Source organism: Strigops habroptila, chromosome 1, assembly GCF_004027225.2.
Source record: "Strigops habroptila isolate Jane chromosome 1, bStrHab1.2.pri, whole genome shotgun sequence".
Taxonomy (NCBI): Eukaryota; Metazoa; Chordata; class Aves; order Psittaciformes; family Psittacidae; genus Strigops; species Strigops habroptila.
The window spans coordinates 30,768,787-30,792,450 of NC_044277.2; the positions used below are offsets into that span (position 1 = coordinate 30,768,787).

Here is a 23,664-nt window from a genome sequence, read left to right on the forward strand (position 1 = left end):
TCCTGCAGAGCTCCTCTAGGCGGTTACGTGCGCTAACGGCTGTCTGTGCTGCAGCCGCTCTAGGCAGCAGGAGCTGGCTCTATGACCCGGCAGGGCCTGCTAAACGGGACAGTGCCTGTGGGCCGGCGGCCGCAGCCGAGGGGCTTTGGGGAGGGTCCTTGGGGCTGCTCGAGGAGGCACCGTCCGTGCAGATCTTCACTGGGAGGCTCGAAGCGGGACCTGTCGCGCTCGTTACCGTCGCAGAGGCCTGGCGGCCTGGGCCCGCTGACGGTGCAGGTCAGTCGGTGCGCGGGGCGGGAGGAGGTGAGGGTGCTGCCGGCGTGCTCCGCCATACAGCCGCCGCCGTGCGGGGCTGCTGCTGGAGCCGCGGTCCTTGGCGGAGTCCGGCCAGGTAACTCCTGCGGAATTGAGGCGGTCAGCCGTGACGCGGCGGCGGGCCTGCAGAGCCGGTGAGGTGATCTCCCTGGGTCGGCCCTGGGCGCTGGTCCGGGCCCTGCTCACAAACACTTGTGTTGCGCCCCACGCCCTCCCCGGGCGTCTCGGTTCCGTAAGTCCCGCCGAGGTTCTGTCTCTTGTTGGGTGCTTCAGTATGCCAAGAGACTGCAAGGCCTTCAGATAGGCCCAGGTGTAAGGTAAGGGAGCCGGGTAATGCGCTCTGCAGAGAGGACAGGGCATAATGTTCTGGTAGAGGGATATTTTAATCTGAACTGGTATTCTGATGATAATTGGGAGAGTGAACCATTTACAGACCTCCAAAGGTTTTTCCTATGACTGCCTGCTATAGTTGACAACGTTTCCTATAGGTACAGCTTGCCACAGGTGACAGCACCTCCTTTCTGTTTTTTGTTAATCCACTTCTGTGCAGCTTGTGAGTATCAAACCATTAGTTTGCTACAAAATTAACGTAGTTTTAGTCTGAATGGCCAATGTGTTTTGGCAGAGGGATGAGTTTTCTGCTTATGATGTAGTCAATAATGAAAACCACAGCACTGTATATTACTTTTGATCTCTACGTATATATCTTGTATCATCTTTCACCTATCCGTAGAAGAGAAGTGTTCACCAAGGTCACATATGAAGTATGGCCAGATTGTAGTAAAATCTGATGCCAAAATATTTAGCCATTTGTTTGATTTTACTGGAAGTTAGTGGTTTTTTGTCGAACTTATTTTAAGCTGTCATCAATATGCAGTTCAGCAACAGTTGTTGATCAAGTGTTCACTTTAAGACTGACACTTTTTATTCTTTATGAAGATCTATTTTATTAGTGCTTTCTTCTGCAAAACTTCCTCTTTATGCTTCTGTTTCGACTCATCAGCAGTTTGCTTTTCACTTTCTGGATGTCCATCATCCTTCCAATATTTTGCTATTGTCTACACTGCAGTAATGTTTTGAAAATAATTTTTCATCTTTTGGATAAATCAGATATTATTTTTATTGATGAAAATTGTCAGAGGTTGGCCTGTGCAAACATATTCTTCAGAAAGCAGCATTATTTTTATTTTAGAAAATCTTAGGATTTTAATAGATTATCATTTATGCTTTAATTACCATGATGCTTATAGTTTTTTTCCATATTGTTAAGTAATTGATAGAGTCAGTGAATTGGAAAGTGGAACACATTTAAAGCTATTGCCAATGAAGGTTTTGCAAGCATCTTAAATTTACATCTTCTTTCTTGCCTACCAATCTAGTTTGTATTGTGAGAGACTGAAAGATGTGGGATGTTTGGGTATTTTTGTAATTGATAATAAATGACAATTTTTATATATTAGTGCCCACCCCCCAGTGTTATGTATGTATATATATTATATATGTGTATATATATGTATATGTATTTGCAGATTTTGAAGTAAGAACTGAGTATGTTTATTGAATACAGAATCATAGAATGGTTTGGGTTGGAAGGGAACCTTAAAGCTTATCTAGTTTCAACCCCCTGCCACAGGCAGGGACACCTTCTACTAGACCAGGTTGCTCAAAGCCCCATCCAACCTGGCCTTGAACACTGCCAGGAATGGGGCAACCACAGCTTCTCTGCACAACCTGTTCCAGTGCCTCATGTGCCTCACCAACTTCACAGTAAAGAACTTCTTCCTAATATCTAATATAAATCTACCCTCTTTCAGTTTAAAGCCTGGGGCCAATGCAGGTGAAATTACTTCGCTTCAAGTTTTGCCTAAGTCCTTTTAACTTCTAGGCCTGTCTCGGTTCAAACTTGTGGAGTTTTATTTGTTGAGATCATCCTTTTCACCAATTAAGTCAGTTGCCATTGAAGCTTTAGTGAAACTTTTCCTGTTGGTATGATTGAGTAAATAATTAAAATTGGGCATCTCTAATAGTGATGAATTTACATGTATTTGGGTCAGGTGATGCTTAAGTCTGTCATAGTTACACTTAGAATTCTTAATACAGCAGTACAAGCATATAAAATATCGTCCTCTGAATTTATTTTTTAAAAGTTTAATTTTTCCGGCAATGGGCCTTCAGATCTGTTATGAATCCACCCACTGATTAGAAGGCTGTCAGGTAGCTGGAATGGTATGCTTCATGTATGGTTCATGTAGGTGGATTATTAAGGATTAAGCTAGATATATGAAATGTCTGATTTGTGCAAGGAGTGTGTTTAGATTTGGAGGGAGGTTTTCTGTTTGTTTGAGAGCTCTGTGTGTTTTCCTTTTAGATTCCTTTATTATTCCTCCCACCTTAAGACTGTAGGTATAACTTTTTTTTTTTTTTAGAGCAGTAGTGACTCGCAGAAAGGTTTTGATACTTACTGTGATTCATGGCATGTAGGAAGCAAATGTTCTTGTAGTGGACTAAATAAAACTCAATTAAAACTTGCAAACAGGTATTGATAGTATATAAAGACTTCATTAGATCCTTCATAGAATAGAATGGGAAAGGTAATTTCTATACTGTGATAGTTTTTGACACTGTTACATTTGTGCTTTGAGATCAAATGCTCTGATGCAAGTCAAGAAAGGCTTTTGATCTTCTCCTATGTTTAATCTTACATAGTCCTTTAAAGTTCTGAAACTTGCTAAAGACTGCTACCCAGAGAATATTTGGGATGGAAGGAAACAAGTTTACAGCTGCATACTGTCAATACAAAAAATATATCGTAACTTAAATGACTCTTCCAGATGGGAATAATCAAGGGGTAGAGAGCAATGTCTAAATCCAGTATTAATATATGTATATAGTAATGAAGCATATGATCTTTCAAAAAAAAGACAAAAAAAACCCCACATTAAATTACTTCTATTAAAAAAAAAAAAAAGTGTGGGAATGTCTTTCCTTTTCATATGTTTAAAAAGTTGGAAAGTCATTTCAAAGCTATGAGATTGAGAGAGAATAGAGGGAAAGGAAGGAGATTAACAGATTTCTGAAGGAAAACTAGCAGCAAATTAAACCGTAGACAAATCAGTCAATAATTTGCTGTTATAAGTACCTTATTACTATTACTCTGTGCTTTATTTCTATATTGGTTATAATGGCCTACTCCTGGGGGGGGGGGGAACCCTAAAAAAATCCCACAGCACTGTTACACCTGCAATTGCTATGTTTATTCAGTAAGAACAGGAATCAAGAAGATCTAACCAAAAAAAAAAAAAAAAATATGTTCGGCTAATGCTAACTGATAAGTTTTAGGCATAAATACAACTCTATTAAATTAGCTTGTAAGTGTGCTCTAATAATAATAAGAAAAATAAGATAATAATAAGAAAAAACAAACATGAGTAAGCTTTTGAACTGAAAGATAGCACTGTATTTAATAAGAAATGTTCTTCATATCTTACCAATAAGCTCATTCTGGATTAACATCTGTCTAACTGAAGAATAAGGTATATTTGTTATATTATTTTTAATACCTGACTTCTGAAACTTTTTAGATATTTAATGGTTCTTGGGCAGAGTTTTTTTGAAGACTCTCTAGGACTAGATGATCTTAAGGTCCTTTCCAACCCTAACTATTCTATTATTCTATGAAAAAAGTTCAGCATGTTTGTTCCAGTTTAGCTTATGTCTCCTTTAAGCTGTATGGTCCCTGGCAGAAACTAATCTAATCTATTTCTTTAGTCAGTTACTGATATTAGTGCCTGCCTTCTCTGAGAGCCTGGCTTAAATATTAGAAAGCAAGATCATTGCTTTGGACTTCAGGAGAGCAGACTCTGGCTTCTGCACGGATCTGCTTGGAAGAGTTCCACAGGATAAGTCTCTTATGACATCCTCATAGAGAAGCTGATGAAGTATGGCCTGGGTGAGCTGACACTGAGGTCAATATGAAACTCGCTGAGCAGTTGGGCCCAGGAGTGGTGATCAATGGTGCAGTCTAGTGGTAGGCTAGTAACTAGCAGTGTACTCCAGGGGTTAGTACTGAGTCTGATGCTGTTTAACATCTTTGTTAATTATCTGGATGATGGGGCAGAGTGCAACCTTGGCAAATTTGCTGATGACACTAAACTGGGGGGACTGACTGATAGGTCAGAGGGTCGTGCTGCCATCCAGAGGGACCTCGACAGGCTGGATAAATAGTCTGTCAGGAGCTTCATGAAGTTCAAGAAGGGAAGGTAAAAAGTCTTGCACCTGGGGAGGATCAGCCTTGTGCCCTGTTATCTGCTGGGTGGCAATGGTCTGGAAAGCAATGGTTGGAGAAACATTGGAGAAAAGGCCCTGGGGGTCCTTGTGGACACCAAGTTGAAAATGAGCCAGCAGTGTGCCCTTGTAGCAGAGTAGGCTAACGGTAACCTGGGCTGGCTGCCTTAGCAGGAATGTTGCCAGCAGATTAAGGGAGATTGTTGAGAATCCTCTTGCTTTCTTCAGCAGTGCTGAGGCCATGTCTGGAGTACTGTGTTCAGTTCTGTGCTCCCAGTATATGTGAGGACTGGAAAGCCCAACATAGGGGCACAAAGTTTATTAAGGAGCTGGAGCATGACTCCTGTGAGGAAAAGCTGTGAGAGCTGGGACTGTTCAGCCTGGAGAAGCAAAGGCTCAAGGTGGGGGGGTGTCTTATTAATGTATATGAATATTTGAAAGGAGGGTGCAGAGAGGATGGAGCTGGGCTCTTTCCAGTGCTTCACAAAGAGGATGGAGCTGGGCTCTGTTCAGTGCTGCACAGTGACAGCACCAAAGGCAACAGGCACATGTTGAAACACAGGAAGCTCTGAACATAGGGAAACATGTTTTCACTGAGAGGGTGACCAAGCACTGGCACAGGTTGACCAAAGAGGCTGTGGAGTTTCTGTCCTTGGAGATACTCAAAAGCCATCTGGCCATGATTCTGGGCACCTGGCTTCAGATGGCCCTTCTTGAGCAGGGGGGATTGTACTTCATGAGCTTACAGTAACACACCGATCCCTTTCTACTTGCCCTTGTTACTGTATTTATAAAAATAAAAAGGGAGGGTGTGACAGTCAGCTCTGGAGTTTTCTCTTTTTGTTTTTCTTAGCTTGCAGTAAACACACAAGCTGTATTTGGCAACCCAAATTAGGAAATTCAGACAGTGAAACTGCTCTGTACTACTTCAGAGTGACTTCAAAAAAAGACCCCTTTGCTGGCAAGCTTCAAGAGAAGCATGTTTTTCTTTAAATCACAACCAACTCCATTCTATAAATATTGTCAAATGTCTATTGGTCCTTCACATCATAAATATATTCTCTACATATATTAGTCTTGTACATATGTTTAGTGTATACTAAGCTGAACAACTTAAAAGATACAAAATACAAAAAGGATGCATTTGCACTTGCAGGTAACTTGTGCATTAGAAGATGATAATTTTTTCAATTAAAATCAGTCTTTCACTAGAATACCCTAATGTAAATTTCTCTAGAAAGGTCTGGTTTCCAAATGTTAACTTTCCAGGAACAACATCTGACTTCACACAATTTTTTAAAGCATGCAGAGAGTGAATTTAAATTTCCAACCTACATCATGGTAAGTTGTGTTTGACTAAAAATGGGAATAGACTCGAACTCACTGTATTGCTGCTGCAGTCAATGATGACAGCCCTTACAATTTATTACATCTCTTGGACTAAAGCAGAGGGTTACTTCAGTATGGTGTTTTCAAGCAGGCTGCTTATCAGTAGGGGTTCAGTTTTTGGGGGGTTTTTTTGGTTGGTTGGTTTTGGGGGGAGCAGTGGATAGTTTTATTTGGTGGTTTTTGTTGTGTGTGGGTTTTTTTGGCTTTGGGTTTTTTTATTATTGTGTTGGTGTTTTTTTCCCTTTTGAGACCTAATTAGAATATATACCTTTTCACACAGACCAGTGAAGGAGGAGAAAATGTGTGATGCTGCGACTCTTCTTAACTAACTAGTTTGCTCTCTACACCAGCTACTCCACAGCACTCCCTCTACTATTTAAGCAGTAAAGTTAAAAGCAGTAGATTTAAAAAAAGTGTGTTCTGCTAAGAAGTTGCAGGCTCCTGAGTCAGCTTGTGCATCCATGGACAAAGAAAGTAGCAGGCTCTGTCCTGTAGCTTCTCTGATGACCTGAATGGTTCTTGCAGCCATGCATCTGATCTACATTTACAAGCATTTTCAGTTCACATCCAAACTTTTCAAAAATCTTCAGCAGAAGGAGAACAGAAAGGGTGCTCTTTGTAGCATGTCTCTCAGAGATACTGGTAGGGGGTTTGGGAAAGTGGGGGGTGTTTGTTTAGAGGTAGAATGCAGGAAATTTGGAAGTCAGATTATTTCAGGCCTTTTGCAAAAGGAAACTAAATGCAGGTATTTCAGAGGAAGAAAGAGTAAAAATTGTGAGAAATAAAAAGCTTGGAGGACAAATACATGATATAGGAAGAGGGAGGAATTATGGCAGTTGTGCAGCTCTGGAATCGAGGTTGAATATGACTGGGTCTGAGCACTTCCTCCTTTGCCTGCAAGAGAGGACCTATGTATTTTTTTAGCCTTTAGAAGTAAGTCGAATCACTCCTAATATTAATTACATTTTCATCGGCTTCCCGCGAACAACCTTTCTAAAAATGCTCTCTGCAGCTGCTGCTCTCCACTGTCTCTGTTTTTGCTAATACTGGAAGTGGGTTGGAAAAGAAAAGAAATAATTCAAACTTAAATTTGAAGAAAACTTAAAAAATACATTAGAAATAGTATTATTAAAAAATGCTAATATTAATTTTATAAGAAGAGGAGCTGACAAAAGATACCAGAGAAGGGGGCTGGCAAGGAGAAAGGAACTTTTCCTGCAGAAGAAATTAATATAGGGCCATGACACTGGGGGGCATAACTAAATTATGAAGGGGAATTGAGGCTGGAATCGCAGAGGGATTGTAGAAGCTGTCACAGTGTACAGCTAAGGCTGCCTAGTAAGGAAATTATTATCCCTCTTCTACACTGTTGCTTGTAATATGTGTGTGCAACTGTGCCAGTGGATTGTAAAATGCTAATGAAGTTATAGGATTGAAGGGAGTGTGGTGAAAGCATATCAGTCTTCCCTTGTGTGCTTAAAGTTACCATAATTACCAAGTAATAAAACTGTCAAGATTTGGGGACACTGAGCATGTCTAATTTTCCCAGCATCCCTATTAGTCACTGTGTATGCCAAATATTTCAAAGTACAATCATATCAAAAAGGTAAGAGTGGGGAGGAATCATATAGTGTTACTTATTTAAACAAAGTAGCCTCTCACCTGCAAGTCTGCATGAGTCCCTGCAGCGGACTTAATTCTTTTTTTTTTTTTTTTTTTTCTTTTAAGTTTTGAAAGATAGCCAAAAGTTTCATTATTCGTATTTAGAGTGTTGTAGTGATATTATCCTTGCACATTCAGCTTGTTGGGTTTGAAGACCCAAAGAACAGTTCTTCTAGTCAAATGAAGAGCTTGTGTTTCTATCTTTCTATTGACTAGTGGTGAATGTAAGAGTATGATGCTGAGATTCGAAGGAAGCTAGTTTCATGACTACGTGTTTTTACTGGCCCTGATGCTCCTCGTAGCGGTTCGGCATGCATCTTACCTGATGCTGTGCTGACTTGTTTGTGTACTAAATCAACAGAAAAGCAAATTCAAACAGGCTTATTTCCTGCCAGTTCAACATGCAAGAACAGTTCAGTAGAAGATCAAATCAGTTTTGGTGCTAGTCTGTATGAAGAGGTGGCAATACATAGTTGAAGGAAGATGGGAGGGAATGATGTTTGTTATCAGAAATTACATCAGCTCATGTTTCTATGGAACACAAGCTGAAAAAATGAGACATATATGTCAAGTAAAGTACTATTCTTTATCCTTCCACCAGTTGAGAGTTCTTGATTTTAATTAGATCAAATTATTTGTAAGTTCGGCCATATAATATAGGGCCCAAACTTAAAAATGTGAACAGGTTTATCTTTTTATTGATACGGGGCCTTCTTAGCTCTAACATATCATAAATACATACAGTCTGTAACAACATTGCTTTTACATACGGTCCTCATTTTGGTACAGAAGTTAATTATGAGTTATCTGTGCATTTAGGACAGATTTTACTTTTCTCATCTAATAAGAATTTTAAATAAAAGGTTAAAGGACATTATGTTCCTGCGGTGCAGTACTTGGATCAGCATTGTTACACTTGCATATTGCTGAATATTCATGACTCTGCAGTTGGTATGCATGTGTATGTAAAAAGCAAGAAAGGTGGAATAAAATCTGGGCAATGTCTCTTGTTCACAAATGTTTAATGCAAAATTTCAGAGTTCTGTCGTCTGTGGTAAATTGTATCAGAGCATACAGAACAGGCATTGGTTCTGAATCCCTTCTACATATCTTCTCAGTCTTCTTCCTGGCTTCTCCACACCAATCTGGTGATCCGTTCATAGGGATCAGACAGGTGGGAGAAGAACAGAAACACAGAGCTGTGAAATGGGAATTTAAGTTAGTTTACTTCTCCCACCCTCTCCTTCCCTTTTGGTAGTGTCAAATGGAAGACAGGTAAGGAGGGGCATGGAAAAGATGCATAAAATAGCGATTGATACTGTGCTTGATAAATAAGCCTATGTGAGACAGTGCCCTTACTACAGTGAAAAGCAGATACTACGTACGTCATGAGGCATAAGGCCAGCTTTTCAGGTAACAGTAACCAGCGAATGAAGAACTAAGGCTTTAATTGTCTACAGGGCCCACAACCATGCGTTGATGTCCTGTCTTCGAACCATTCTGAAACTGAGATGCATACCTCTGCCACCATGTGATGTTTTGCCTACTTTACACAAAGGATGACAGATCTACTAAGATCTGTCATCCTTTCCACTTTTACACGTGTAATGCAATATAACTTTCAGTTATCCATCCATGTATCAGAACTTCATATCCTCCTCATAACCAAAATCTCTTCAAATGCAAGGGTCTTCCTGTCATCTGCTTATGTGATCATCGACAGTTGGGACCTACATTTGTAGCACAAGGGATCCTTATCTTTCCCATGCTCTTACACGTCCTGATACTGGTTTAGTCAGAAATTTTTACCTTCCTTCGAAGGGGCCGTTCCTTCCTAGTTAACCATCACAATTGCAACTCTGTTAAACAACCAAGTCCTGCACCATTTTGATTTGGCAACAGTAAATGTAAGGCACTTCTCCAGATAATTCCCACTACTTAGCTCTGAAAAAAAGAGTCAACATTGTATATATTTTGGCTCTTCATCTTAGTGTCAAGGGATTTTTTTGAACCATGGCTTTTGGAAAGTCTTAACTTACAATGCAGCTTTCCCCACCTCCCCCCCCTTTTTTTAAGGTTGGTTTTTTTTTTTGTGAAGTTTTTGGGTTCTTTTATCATTGATTTAATTAAAAGGAACAATAGTTATCTTTCATTTAGAACAGCAGAGAATGGGAATTTACAGGCAGAATTGACATCTCTAGCACTGAATTTGCAATTTGATGTACTAAGGAGAGGGTTGACAAAAGGGAAATAAGATGGGGGGAAAAAGAAGAATGGGATATGGGATGAAGAATGATAGTGATTCAACATAGGAGTTGTTACATTTTGTTACATGCTATTCTTCCTATCTATTCTAATAAATGAAAATTAGGGCCATAGGGCTAAAAGGTTGGTAGGATGATGCCATCTGGCTTTTATGCTACAAGGAATGCAAATGTACTTTGAGCTTTTGTAGCCTTAAATTTAACATCACAAATTTTTAAAATGTAGCATTTTAAATATTAGTTGTGCAGTAATGAGTCTGTCAGATCTAGTTGTTTGCATTTGATAATCTGTTTTTTAAGAGTGCTGACTGATTACAAATTTTTCTGAAGTCAGTGGTTGCTGTTAGCATTCAGCGTATCTTTAGCAGTGGCCAATGATAGTCTTGGTTGCTAGCATTCATCGAGAGAATGTATTACACTGACGCATGATTTTCATTTTCCGTCAAATACTGACAGAAATGACTGATGTACAGCTTCTAACAGTGCAGCACTTTCCTACTGCTCTTCATTACTGTTGTATCAATTCCGGCTCTTCTGTGGTGGTTTTGATTTCGTAACTCGAAGCCCTAATATTTGAACTCTGGCACGTAGTTTATGGAAGATAAATCAATGAGCTATCCTTACTTTTTCTTGCTCTCTCTAGGCATTCAGTAGTGGCTAATCTCTTATGTACCATTTTAGGAAATCTAAGCTTAGTGAGTTAAAGTTGGAAAAGCAATTGGTGATTTGAATGTGTCTTTGTCTTGTACTTGGTCTTTGGACAATAGATGTAATTGTAGCATTTAGGATTCTGGAATTTTTGCTCACTCAGCCTCTGTAGTGAAAATCTTAATTTAATCTATGGGATTGATTTGTTACACAGTCATTCAGTGTTTTCCTTTGTCTATTTTGAGAAATAGTCCTGCCTCCCAGGAATATAAGAAATAAATAATATTTTATGTGATTGCAGTATATTGCTGGTTTTTCAATTAGTGTTAGTAGTTATTTCAAATGGTTAAAGAATCAGTTTATGTTCTTTACGAAATGGTAGGTATTTAGCTGAAGTATATAGAAATCCAGACAGTAATACAAAATTAATCTTTTGTAAGGTTATTTGAGGTAATGATGTAGTGATAAGTTAATTTTACAGTGATTAAGAGACAACACAGTTGGGGCTCCCAATTAGACTTTGATCTGAGGATATTTCTCTCTACACTTGATGAGCAAGAAAGAGATGAGAATTAATGGTAAGACATGAGGCTTTGAGCAGCTGGTTTCCAGGTTCTGTGGTTTATTATAACACTTTATGAAAGGAAGACTTTAAAATTAACTAGGTACATATAACTCGATTTCTTATCTTTAAAGTTTATTTTTTTCGAGTTGACATCTAAGATATCCTCTGCTATTGAGAGGAACTGAACAGCTAAATGGAAGAGACTTTCACAAAAAAAAACCCCTCCAAAACAAAATGCAAAACCAATGCAAAAAAACCCTCACCTCTCAAAAAACAAGAAAACCCAACCAAACAAAAAACAAAACAAAAAACAAAAACAAACCAGCAACAAAAAACAAACCCTCAGTACTTGTGGTGGGAGAAAAGATAGTTTTTTTTACTGTCTGTTGATGCCCTAACTTTATGAATGTAAAAGGAGGAAGAGTAGTCTTGAGGGTATGGCTTGCTCTCTTTCTCTCACACACCCAGCATGGCAACATTGTATGCACAATACCAAATGCATTGCAACTCTCAGAGAAAAGAGGACTTGTGTGTTTGTGATACCCTCTCCAGAGACGGTGTGATTCCTAACATGCCCACCACATACTGCTTCCCCCTGCCTGGGCCAAAGATGTGAATGCTGGGACTTGGCAGAATCTAGTCTGTTGAAAAGGCTAACAAAAAAAAAAAAATGGTTGTCTTTAATGTATGTCCTGTTGTTTTTTTGTTTTGAGATAGTTTATAATAATAAACTAAATAATAATGAATGCTAAAGAGACTTTATATATCAGGAGTTCTTTAGTGGCCTGGAAATCAAGAGTTGTCCAGGCAAAACTAATGCAACATGATTAGCGATGAATGTAAATGAATAGCATAGGAACGTAAGATTAAAATCAGTGACTCTGAAGAATAAGGTAAGCTTCAATTTACAAAGCACGAGAAAAGAATCAATGAAAGGGTCCAAAAATCTAAGTAAGAGGAGGCACAAAGGGAGAGGTCCATTACCTAGATCTATTACTAAATAAGAAAAGGAGAACAAGTAACAGATTTTCAAAGGCTGATTCTTTACCTCATACTTTATAAAAGAGATATATTGTGACCTGCTACTTTCATAAAATTATTCTTAGACAGGAAATAAGAGTGGAACCAAAACATGGAAAGAATAGCCTAAGGAATCTTAATATAAATGTGCTCAAGTGGCAAATTCTAATAAAACTCATCCTGGAATGATTGAGGAATTAGGCACTGCTGGTTTTATTTATTTATTTAATGTCCCAGAGGGTGAAAATAGACAGCAAAATGGGTTTGTGTGTGTGTGTTTCTGTCTCTATTCTTGTGTTAAGAGAATTATTGAAGATGTCAGTTTCAATTCCAAATAGAGATTCAGGAGTAAATAGTTCAGCAATTAATTTGTATCTAAAAATGTGCAGAAGAGGGATTGTAAAACAACCGGTATAGTTTGATGTCACCTGTTCATAAGAAACCTCAGCCTGTTTCTCCTCTTAGAAAGGATGACAAGCGTAGTAAGTTAGAGGAAAACTTTAGTTACAATACAGCTTGATTTTAATCAAGTTTTTTACCCTCCATAAGCAAGCTAGGGAAATGTAATATCCATACCGTCTCTATTAAATGCTGATAATATCAGCATCAAGTTGAAAAATTGCCTTTACAAAGTAATTATCTATAGTGCCCTGTCAAGATGAAAAGGCATTAATGAGTTGGATGATTGAAGAGAACACACATTTAACAGAACTTACTGATGATACTAAGCTGGAGAGGGGTTGAAAGTTTTGGTTTGGGTTTTTTTGTTTTGTTTTGAACAGAAGATCTGAATCCAGAATACTTCCGATGAATTAGGAGAGAATCTCTGAAATCAGTAAGATTAAAGCAATTCAGGCAAGTATGAAGCGCTGCATTTAAGAGAAAAAATTCAAATGCATGAATACAAAACAAGATATAATTATTCAGACAGAAAAAATGACAGAAAAAGATCTGAGGATATAGTAGACCTCAAGGTAAATACCATCTATGCTGCTGGAAAAAAGTGAAGTGTGGGGTTTGGTTGGTTGGTTTTTTCTTTGTGTGGGTTTCTTTTGGTTTTGGTTGTTTGGTTGTTTTTTTTTTTTTTCCCATGGAGGATCATACCAGGCATGTTGTAGGGAAGAGGATGTTGTCTAGTTTGGCACATCTATATGAAGTTGGTCCCCTAGAATGCCTCACTGCTTTTTCCTCTTGAGAAGATGCAGAAAAACTGGAAATTCTTCTCCATTGTTATTTTTTTCTCCTATGGAATGAAACCGTTATTTATTTGTAATAGGGATGCTTTAGACTGGATATGAGAAAAAGATTCTTTGGTAATTATTAGGGTGATAGTCTGTCCCAGTGTTTTATCTAGAGAAAGTATGGAATCGGCTTTCTTGGTAGTTAAATATGTGTCAAGATATTCTTGAGCCTGCGTTCATGCTGAGTTAGGATTAGGTAGTCTCTTCTGGTCCATTTCATCTCTGCAGAAGTACAGTGCTCAAACTACATGTTTTAGTTCCACGGAAGAGATTATTTAAGAGTTAAGTCACGAACTCAGTGAAGTGAATGGGCATGCTGGTTCTTGCGTCCAAAATTCAATTTTAAGTTAGAACAGTAAGGAAAAAAGTTCTTTTGTTACTTAATAAGTTTTTATTTGTTTTCCCAAAAAGTGTTTTGACAAATGATGCTTAAAAATATTTTGAAGCTTCTGCGTATGTCTGTCTTCTAATGAGTGTGCTAGAAAAGCAGGGAATGCAATTGCAGTAGCACTGAGACAGTAGGAACTCCTTGATTACTCCTTCGCAGTGGAATAGCCCTATGGAAGAAATGGCACCCTAGAGATTACTTGGATTCATATATTTCTGCAGGCAAACTTTACAGACCTGTAAATTTAAATGTAGATTTTTTTTGTGGGCAGAAAGCATTGACAAATATGTCTGATGGTAATACATTTCATACTGATAGTCCCAGAACAGGTCAATAATAATGCTTATATTGATAGCACCAATGCAGGAGATGTTACTTGGTATTATAGCTAAAATCCATGTTATCCCCTTAATTATAATTACATTAATATTGACAGGCTGTTGACAATACTCACATTACTATTGATAGATTTCTGTCAATAGCATGTTTCCAAATAAAATATATTCATTCATAATTTGTACGGTGCTCAATAACAGCATTAATGTATACCAGAAGAAATTTCTCTTTCCCTGGTGATATACAGTAATTATTTTTTTTGCTGCACAGTGTACTGTACAAGTGGGATTGTTCATTTGTTTAGTAAAAAAAAAGACAAAGTATAGGTTATTTAAGGAAGCGTTCTGTGCAGTTTTATTCTGGGAGGCAATTTTAAATTTTTTTTTCCTATGTGATACCTGTGTAAAATCAAGGGAATCAAGGCATATTGATATTGGTGTAAGAAGTTAATCATGCAGAGGGGTTTTATGTATATTCACCTGGTTTTTGACTGTTCAGTTCTGATCATATGAGCTAAGCCTGGTAGCATCCTTATATTTGCCTCTTTCATGACTGGCTCTACAATTCTGAGCTCTTTAAGTTCAAAAAATTTAAAGTAGACCAAATAAGAGAGTTAAAACAGTAAGGAAATGACAAATAGAATTTAATGCAGAAAATGGAGGAAAATCAACATTGTCCCTATAATCCATGTAGCTCAGTAGAATATGGAATGCAAAAATAACATTAAAAGTACAAGCTAAATATTTTGACATTTACAGGCTGTTTATAATCTAGTTTTAAACCAGAATAGTTCTCACTTATTCCTACTCTAAGACAACTATTTGTGAAGACAGTAAAAACTGAAAAATCTAACAAATTTCTGAAAGGATCTTGTATGAAGTAATTTTAAAACAAAACTTTATTATCATTTGTTTATTCTTATTATCACGTGAAAAATGGACACGATAGGGATAAATAGTTTAATGACAATTCCCAACTATAGCAAAATACAGATTAGAATTTAGGCCTCTTCTCTCAAAGAAACAGTTGCTGTTATCCAGATCATTAGGACATTTGCAGACATTTTCTATAGGAAAATACAGATATCAAACTTTACCTATTAATGTCTGTCTATGGGAAGTAAGTACCTACCCTGTAACTGAAATAAAACCTTAAATCAATTCAGAAGTAAGTGTAGTGTATAGCAGCATGCTTATTCCTGTACGTAGTACTTAGCATGCTGCAATGCGCTTACACATTAAAATCAAAGCTGTATAGATATAATCTTTAAGTAACTTGCAAGGTCCAGTTAACAGCCATGGCCTATGGCAAACTTTCAGTGATCTCAGCAACAAAGAACTTCAGAACACTTCCTGGTTTGACCGCTCAAATTGAGAATGCTTACCTAATTGGTCATCAAACAGAAAGCTTTGCTTACATTGGAATATTACAAGCATAATTTAAATTATTTTAAATTAGTACATCTGTATTAATAGGTTTTGTCTAATACTCTTCCTTTCCCATGTAGCTTGTATAAAAGTGGCTTCAAAGTTGAATCAATCAGCTAGTTGGTAATTCAGAAGAGGCATTAAATATGTCACAGTTAAGCAGTAGATATGGTGTTGATTCTCATTTTTTGAAAAAGGAGACTTGACTTTTGCAAAAATCTAAAGGTTAACAAACAGTGGTAGAATTTGGTTCAAAAGTGGTTCCCATTTTCTATATACAGAGTTCCAATCCACTCTGGTTCTTCAGGTTCACTAAAGTTATTTCCTTCAAATAATTCTATAAAGGATCATGGACATGAAAAGAGTATGTGTTGTCATAATTGAAGCAGATTCTACAATGAGGCTTGTACAAATTTTGGGGAAGTTCAAGCTCCAAGTTCTGGGGAAGATGTTTAAGACATCTAGTCCATCCATTCTCCTGTAAAAATTTGGGATAAAATGCTCGAAGGATGAAGATTTCACAGTCCCTCTAGACAGACTATTCCTGTGTCCTTATGTCCAGTTGAAATTCCTCATGTAGCAACTTAGAGCCAGTTACCTCTCCTTCTTTCACTGCATCTCACAGAAGGGTTTGACTTCATCTTCTCTGCTGCCTGTAGATTCTGGAATATTACTACTAAATCACTTCTTAGGTGCCTTCAAGTTGAACAATCTGAGTTCCTTCAAACTCTCGTATATCAGGTGTTGGGGCTTGCTCATGATTTTAGTGGCTGAATTCTTTTTGGTTTGTTGATGTTTCTTTTGCCCTATTGATAGAAAAGAGGCAAAAAACCCCACATGGTGTCCCTGGTATAGTCTCACCAATGCCAAGTAGAGGGCAATAAGCACATCGTTCAGTCTGCTAGCTATATGCATGCTAGTGCACCCCAGTAGGCATTATTACTGCAAGGATGCACTGGTGACTTGTGTTCAGCTTGCTGCAGACCAAAATGCCCAGGTCCTTTTTTGCAAAGCACTTATGTAGTCAGTCGGCTCCCAGCCTACAGTGGTCTCTGGGGTTTTTTGTGTATTTCATGATCCATCATAATCTTTGCGTATTTGACACATTTTCCTTGAACTTCAGAAGGTTCTGCACATATTTGGCCTACCTTGTGAGAAATGTACAACAGCAGTTTCTCATACCCCTGGGATAATGGAAGACATCTAAAAAAAATGGTTGCACTGATGTTGGAAAATTGTCTTGGATCAAGGAAGCTGCTTGATAAGATGTCCCATTCAGCTAAATTTAATATTTTGAAAAGGGATTTTGTGTATTGATAATTGTATAGAACAGTAATAGGAGGGTAACGTAAATTAATAAAACTGAGTGAGATGAGTAGAAGGGACTGAGGTGTTACCAGAAGTGAAAAAGACAGTGAATGTTTAGGGATTATGAGTGACAGGTTCCCGAGTAGATGGTTATCAGAGGCTGTGGTTCCTAAATGGTAGTGAGGTCAGATGAGGGGTAGGAGGGTGGATAGTCACTGGAGCTGGAGTTTTTGAAGTGATACAGCAAGATCCAGTAGGGATTGAATTGACTTTTTTATCACAAAGTGGAAGAGGTAAGTTATTGGGATGATACCGGATAATGCTTAGCAAGCACACTTCGTGCACTTCAGTCCGTACTACAGAAAACACAGAAGTGGGCAGTTGGGCATACTGTCTTTGTATACCCTTTTATACTGGCTTGTCCGACCAGCGTGGGTTGATGCAATGAACCCCATAGCTGTTTGTCCAGAGGAAGTGGCCTTAAACTACCTTCAGCAATATTTTCCTTGCTATTGAGAAAGGAGGAGTTTAAAGAAATTGAGTGGAGCTACTGTATGCCCTACCCATGCAGCTAGTCTTCGTTAACTGGAAACTACTATTGTACAGGATACATTTAAAAAAAAATCATATTTCCTGTTAGCTTTGCATGATATTTTTTCCTTATAGACATGACCAGTTATAGGTATGAAAAACAGCAGGAATGCTGCAAATGATCACAGAATCATTAGGGTTGGAAGGGACCTCTGGAGATTATCTAGTCCAATCTCCTCTGCCAAGGCAGGGCAACCTAAAACAGGTTACACAGGAACATATCCAGGAAGGTTTTGAATGTCCAGAGAGAGAGACTCCACAACCTTCCTGGACAGCCTGGTTTAGTGCTCTGCCATCCTCAATGTAAAGAAGTTCTTCCTTATGTTCAGGTGAAACTTCTTGCGTTTGAGTTTATGGCCATTGCTCCTCGTCCTGTAACTGGGCACCACTGAAAAGAGTCTGGCACCATCCTCCTGGCACCCGCCTTTGAGATATTTATATGCATTAATGAGATCCCCTCTTGGTCTTCTCTTAGCTACTACAGAGGCCCAGTTCCTGCAATCTCCTTATAAAGAGATGCTCCAGACCCCTGATAATCATTGTGGCCCTCTGCTGGATCCTCTCCAGTAGCTCCTTGTCTTTTATACCTGGTTTTAAAACTTTTGATGCACTCTGTTTCAGCAAACAGTTATTGCTTTGAAGGATTTTTTTTTTTTTTTGTATTCTTAGCATCATTAGCAACCATTCCTATATACGATCCTATACAGCGTCTTTCATTCAAAGCAGGTTTGTGTTATTGCAGGTTTTCCTCTTATTTATAAGGATTTGAAGTACCACCTTCTGTACTTTCTTTAGAAGGCTGTTGACTCTTGCTTGTCTGTCATGCAAAGAATCTGATTTAGAAAGCACACGGTGTTGCACAGTAGCTGAAATATACCACTTGTAAATCACTTTGGGTTTGGTTTTTTTATGTAGACAAAAGGAGCTAAAAATCAGTTATCCCACAATTTTGCATTACTGAGGCATTAGCCATATTTTGGTTTTGTAATTTATTGTGTTTATTTTCTTAGTCACAAAATTCCAGATACAATAACATTTAAACCAAGCAATTTAAAAAAAAATAATTATTTTTCTCTGTAATGCTTGAATAATAAGAGCATATAGTTGTTGAAGTTGCTAGTATACATTAATCATCTTGCCAGGAAATTTGTTATACAACAAGTAGCACAATCCCACACCTGTCAAAAGACTAGAAAATATATGCAGGCTTTAGTGATGTAGTGTATGATAATTTATGTCTGAATGCTGAATATTTCTTTAATCTCATGATTCTTCTCTAAACTAATCACTGCCTTTATTTAGCAAGTTTAATCATTCCAATCTTATTTTATCCATATTTTTCTGCATGTAATCCTTAAATTTGTTAGCATTTCTAAGATTTTTATTTTCAGCTGCAGCTAATGAAGTATTCATATGGCAATGTTTTCTATTCACCCACTGTTCTCTTCTAGATCTTTAGTTAGTAAGTTCACTTTCCCTCTTTCTCCATAAAACACGATATAATTTTATAATTCTTGTTTTTTGCCTTCTATTGTAAGGTCCAATTCAATATTACAGTTATGCCCAGCAAAATGTTGGGGTTTTTAATTTATTCAGTGAAATATTAAATCTGTGGAGTTTTTCTGAATATCTGGAAGGTGTTAAACACTCTCTATAACCAAATATGAATGTTACTGTTTGTGAGAAACAGATCTATGTAACTTCCTTTGAGAAGTAATTTTATACTTTTAATGTAAAGTTTCCTGAAAGGACTTGTAGCTTATTAATAGCATAGTAATATAGATTGTGAACAAGCTTTTTTGTTATTTATTGTTTACTGCTGTTATGGATAGATAGATATGTAGGTATAGATAAAACCAACTTTGTTATTTTTGATATGAATAAAAATAGGAAATGCTCTGTTACACTAAAATCTATTTGTGTTTATTCCTAGAAAGCTTTTTTGTGAAGAAATGGCATCCAGCATTGGAAATGAAAAGAGTGTGAATCCTGTGCTCAGAATAAGTCAGCTTGATGCTCTCGAACTAAACAAAGCCCTGGAACAACTAGTGTGGTCCCAGTTTACCAGCTGTTTTCATGGATTTAAACCAGGGGTGTTGGCTCATTTTGAACCAGAAGTAAAAGCATTTTTATGGCTTGTATTGTGGAGATTCACCATCTACTCCAAGAACGCAACTGTGGGACAGGCTATTCTGAATATTCAATACAAGAATAACTTATCTCAGACAGAGAAATACCAACCACTGAGCAAAAACCAGAAGTTATGGTATCTTATTTTAACTGTTGGTGGAAGATGGTTGGAAGAAAGATGTTATGATTTATTTAGCAATCGTCAAATACAATCTTTCTGCAAAATTAAGAGTTGTATTAACTTTGGAGCTGGACTGCTTAAACTTTGTGGACTTCTAAATTTTCTGATTTTTCTTCAGAAAGGAACATTTGCAACACTCACAGAACGCATTCTAGGAATTAGGTCAGTTTTTTGCAAGCCCCAAACTGTTCGTCACATAGGATTTGAATACATGAACAGGGAGCTGTTATGGCATGGCTTTGCTGAATTTCTGATCTATCTGCTGCCACTTATTAATGTACAGAAACTGAAACTTAAAATTTTTTCTTGTTGTTCACATATTGCAGGTATTTCCAATAGTAAAAACACATTAACAGCTCACTGCAAAGAATGTTCGCTATGTGGGGAATGGCCTACCATGCCTCATACCATAGGCTGTTCACATGTTTTTTGTTACTACTGTATTAAAAGCAACTATTTATTTGATATGTATTTTACATGCCCTAAATGTGGCTCAGAGGTACAGAGTCTTCAGCCACTGAAATATAAAGTTGAAATGACAGAATTGCATGCCTGACATGAGATTGATTTGGTTTTATACTGTACATTAAATATTATGTTGAAGAGATTACTGGAAAAATTCAGAAAGTATTGTAAACAGACAGCTTTAAGATGGTTTTTGAGTGTCTGTAATTTGTTGTAACATGTCTTTACTGGTCTTAGCAGTTTACTGAGTAACAGTGCCAACTTGCCTCTTTGAAGGAAAGAAAAGTAGTTTACCAGCTCTTCTACTCTCTCAGACTACTTGTTCCCAGTTTGGTACCCCTATGTTGCAGAGTCATTCTTCCTTAGATCTAGAATCTGTTAGCCTGCAACATGCTAACTTCAAGCTGTATACTTCCCTCAAAGATACAGAAGATGCCCAGTAAGCTTTTACCAATTTTATGGATTTTCTCAAGCTTGTTGTAAAAGCTTCAGCTATTACCAACTTAGCCAGTAGATGGATTTAGTGGGAAAGTCATCTTGTCATGCCTAAAGAATAATTTTAAATTCAAATGTTTTCAATTTTAATTCCAGTGTGAGGTTCCACTGCAAAAAGGAAAAGTGTGAGATGAATTGTCATCTCAGCAGATTCTTAAGAGTTTTCATCGTATTAAACCAACATAACAGGATGTACTCAGAATTGCTTTTTTATAAATAGACCAAAAGACCATAAGCTTTAAGTGATCCCTCTGGTAGGCAGATAGATACTCCATAGTGAACGTGTGCCTACAGGAGTTATACCACTTCCTGTGCGAATACAGTGCACCTTCTAGACCTCCATGAGATGACTGAACTAATTTTCTTGCTCAGCTGTGATCTTCAGTGACGTATATATGACCACTTTCCTCTTCTTCCCTATAAATTGGAGACGTGCAGTCCATCATTCATTGGAATGTGGCAGCTGCCCAAAGTAATCCACAGTCTTCTGAGTCAGAGACACTGGAGAAAACTGACAGGATGCTATCTTTGGGACTTGCCACTCTTCTCTTTTTTTTTTTGTGTGTGTGGTCAAGGTGGGTGCCAGACCCCGGTAATAGCTCACTGCCATGCCAAAAAAATACCAACGCAGTTATGTGCATGTAGACATGTTAAAAAAAAAAAAAAAAAAAAAAAGGTAACTCTTCCTGGTTTTTACTGTTACTGTTTGTTTTTTGTGTTGGCTTTGCAATGTTATTATCCCCTCTTTGAACACTTTATCCATTTACTCTTTGACCTGGTTCTGTGTGAGTTATTTTTTTAAAAACTGCAGTCGTTTTTTAACAGGAAGTCTTACCTGGAAGTGTGTCATTAACACAAAAATATATTGCATCCTTTTTTGGCTCTTTATCTGTGTAAGCTTTTTGGAATTTGAGTAAATCACATTATGCTAGCTGTGTTCTTGATTGGCTATCATCAATAGTCAGTCCCAAAAATAGTATGGTAACAACTGATCCAATCTTTGATCTACTTTTATGAAATGGTTTATTGTATTCTTCAGTGTCTGATTAAAACAACCCACCAGCCTATTTTGTTTGAAGATCTTAAATTCTAGGTTTTGATCTTTAGAGTGACACACAGTGCTTTCATCTGATGCAATTAAGTATAGTTAGCGGGTTTGTAAGTATCTTTGGGCAGCCAGAAACTTCATTAATGCTACTACTGTTCTGTGAGTTGAGACTTCAGAGCAACTGCTTCCAGATACTGTGCCACAATATATTATTTGCCATCAAATGTGTGTATCAACAGCCTGCCAGGTTTATTATTCACAGTTGCAATTTGAACCAGCATGTACAAAGCTGTCTTTATTAGAAATATCAAAACTGGCAGGTCTGTTGGAGAATATCCTGGAGTCACTTGCTGGTCCTGAAGTGATTCTGTGTGAATTGTCCCTCCACATTATTTAATAGCTCTTCCCAAAGAAATGTATTTGCAGCCCTTTCTTTGAGGTGGTCTAATGTCTCCAGAAAGAACCATCAGCATTTCTGCTACCTCTTCCTTTAACTATCCTTATTAATTACAATTTGTACACATCCAAAATCCAGTGTTCATAGTTTATAATCAGAACTTTGTTTCTTGTGGACTCTTCATTCCTTCTGAAGTCACAGATCAAATATTGTGTTAAAAGAGCATGGATTTTCTATATTGGACTCTGTTAGGTGTCATGTTCTTCTAATGTAGGAGTTAACTTCTTTCCTAATTAGAACTGTTTCTTTTTCCTGAATATTTAAAGAATGATGTCTTCCCTTTTCATTCCACCTCTCTCTGTCCTGCTGTTTGATTTGCCTAAGCTGTATGAATTTGCTGAGGTTTGTTTTGTCTCTTGCAGCTTCATGCAGGTGAAAAACTAGTAAAATGTATACTCTGTTTTTCATCCCTGTTATAGTATCAGTACAAAACCTGTTTCCAGAAGTTTTGTACCTCTGTTGTACAGCTGTTTTCTGCTGGCCATGCTAAGTTGCACTTGACTTCCTGTTTTTCTTCTGGAATTGAAATTTTGATGCTTAACTTATGATGTCTTATTATACCAAAGTGTTGGCCTACTACTGTATTACCTCATCATCAGTGTGTTAGGTTTGTAGCCCATAGCATTGACTAACTTTGTAGTCTATGTCTTACAACATAAATAGTTTGCATTACCCTAATATCCTAGATCCTAAGGTGTGGCTTTAGTTTTTTTTATTTCCTGTGCAAGTAAGCAGGTACCATGCATCTCACAGAGTTTGGGAAAAGAGTGGTTCCTTTTGTCAGAGATATTTTTATTTATTTATTCATTTATCTGACATGTGGTGAAACTTTTGCTCAGTTGTGGTCACAACTCACATTGAGACCAAGTATATTGAAAAACTCCTTGCTACCCAGGTTAGCTTTTTAGCACTTCAAAGTCAATGCTCAGCAGCTTCCTTATAGCACTGTAAAAGTAAATATATACCTTTTTATATTGTAATTCTGTTCTGTTGTGTCTTGATATAAAATGCAGAAAAGTAATATGTGATTATATTAAAAATTAGATAATAAACTAATCAAATGATGATTTACATGTTAACTGCATGTTAATTTATAAGCACTATATTTTCGGGTTAAAACTCCACTGTAACAAAGGACTAAGTAGTGATGCTTCCTGCAGTAGGGGGAATAAAATTTATTTTGGAATGTTAATCTCTTCAGTCCTTTTCTCTAAGCAAAAGGGGGTTAGTGTTCAGCTACCATGAGAATGTACTTCTGAGCAGTCATATATGCAATCAGTGAAAAGGGTAAATGCCTAGAATTTAAGAAAGCTAGAGGACCAGAACTTTTATTCTGTCTTGGATAGGAATTACAGCCCTGTATTAAGGGTTTTATTTGTGCTCTGTTGTGCGTCTTGTGTGCTACATGAACATGTTCATTGTATCAGAAATCAAAAAATGAAGTCATAAC

At 37.5% G+C, this 23,664-nt stretch overlaps 1 protein-coding gene across 6 annotated transcripts; it reads left to right on the forward strand.

Annotated features, from left to right (window-relative positions):
- The first annotated feature begins 6 nt into the window (after nt 1-6).
- On the forward strand, nt 7-23,406 carry PEX2 (peroxisomal biogenesis factor 2). Of its 6 annotated transcripts, none has more exons than XM_030485522.1 (3): nt 75-276; nt 12,930-13,002; nt 19,372-23,406. In XM_030485522.1, exon 3 carries the CDS (start codon nt 19,391-19,393, stop codon nt 20,303-20,305), a length of 915 nt encoding a protein of 304 aa, XP_030341382.1. In that variant the 5' UTR covers nt 75-276; nt 12,930-13,002; nt 19,372-19,390; the 3' UTR covers nt 20,306-23,406. The 6 variants fall into 6 exon arrangements, with proteins under 6 accessions (XP_030341366.1, XP_030341382.1, XP_030341413.1 ...); XM_030485514.1 differs by lacking the exon at nt 75-276 and adding an exon at nt 612-632; XM_030485532.1 differs by lacking the exon at nt 75-276 and adding an exon at nt 4,227-4,264.
- The last annotated feature ends 258 nt before the right edge of the window (nt 23,407-23,664 follow it).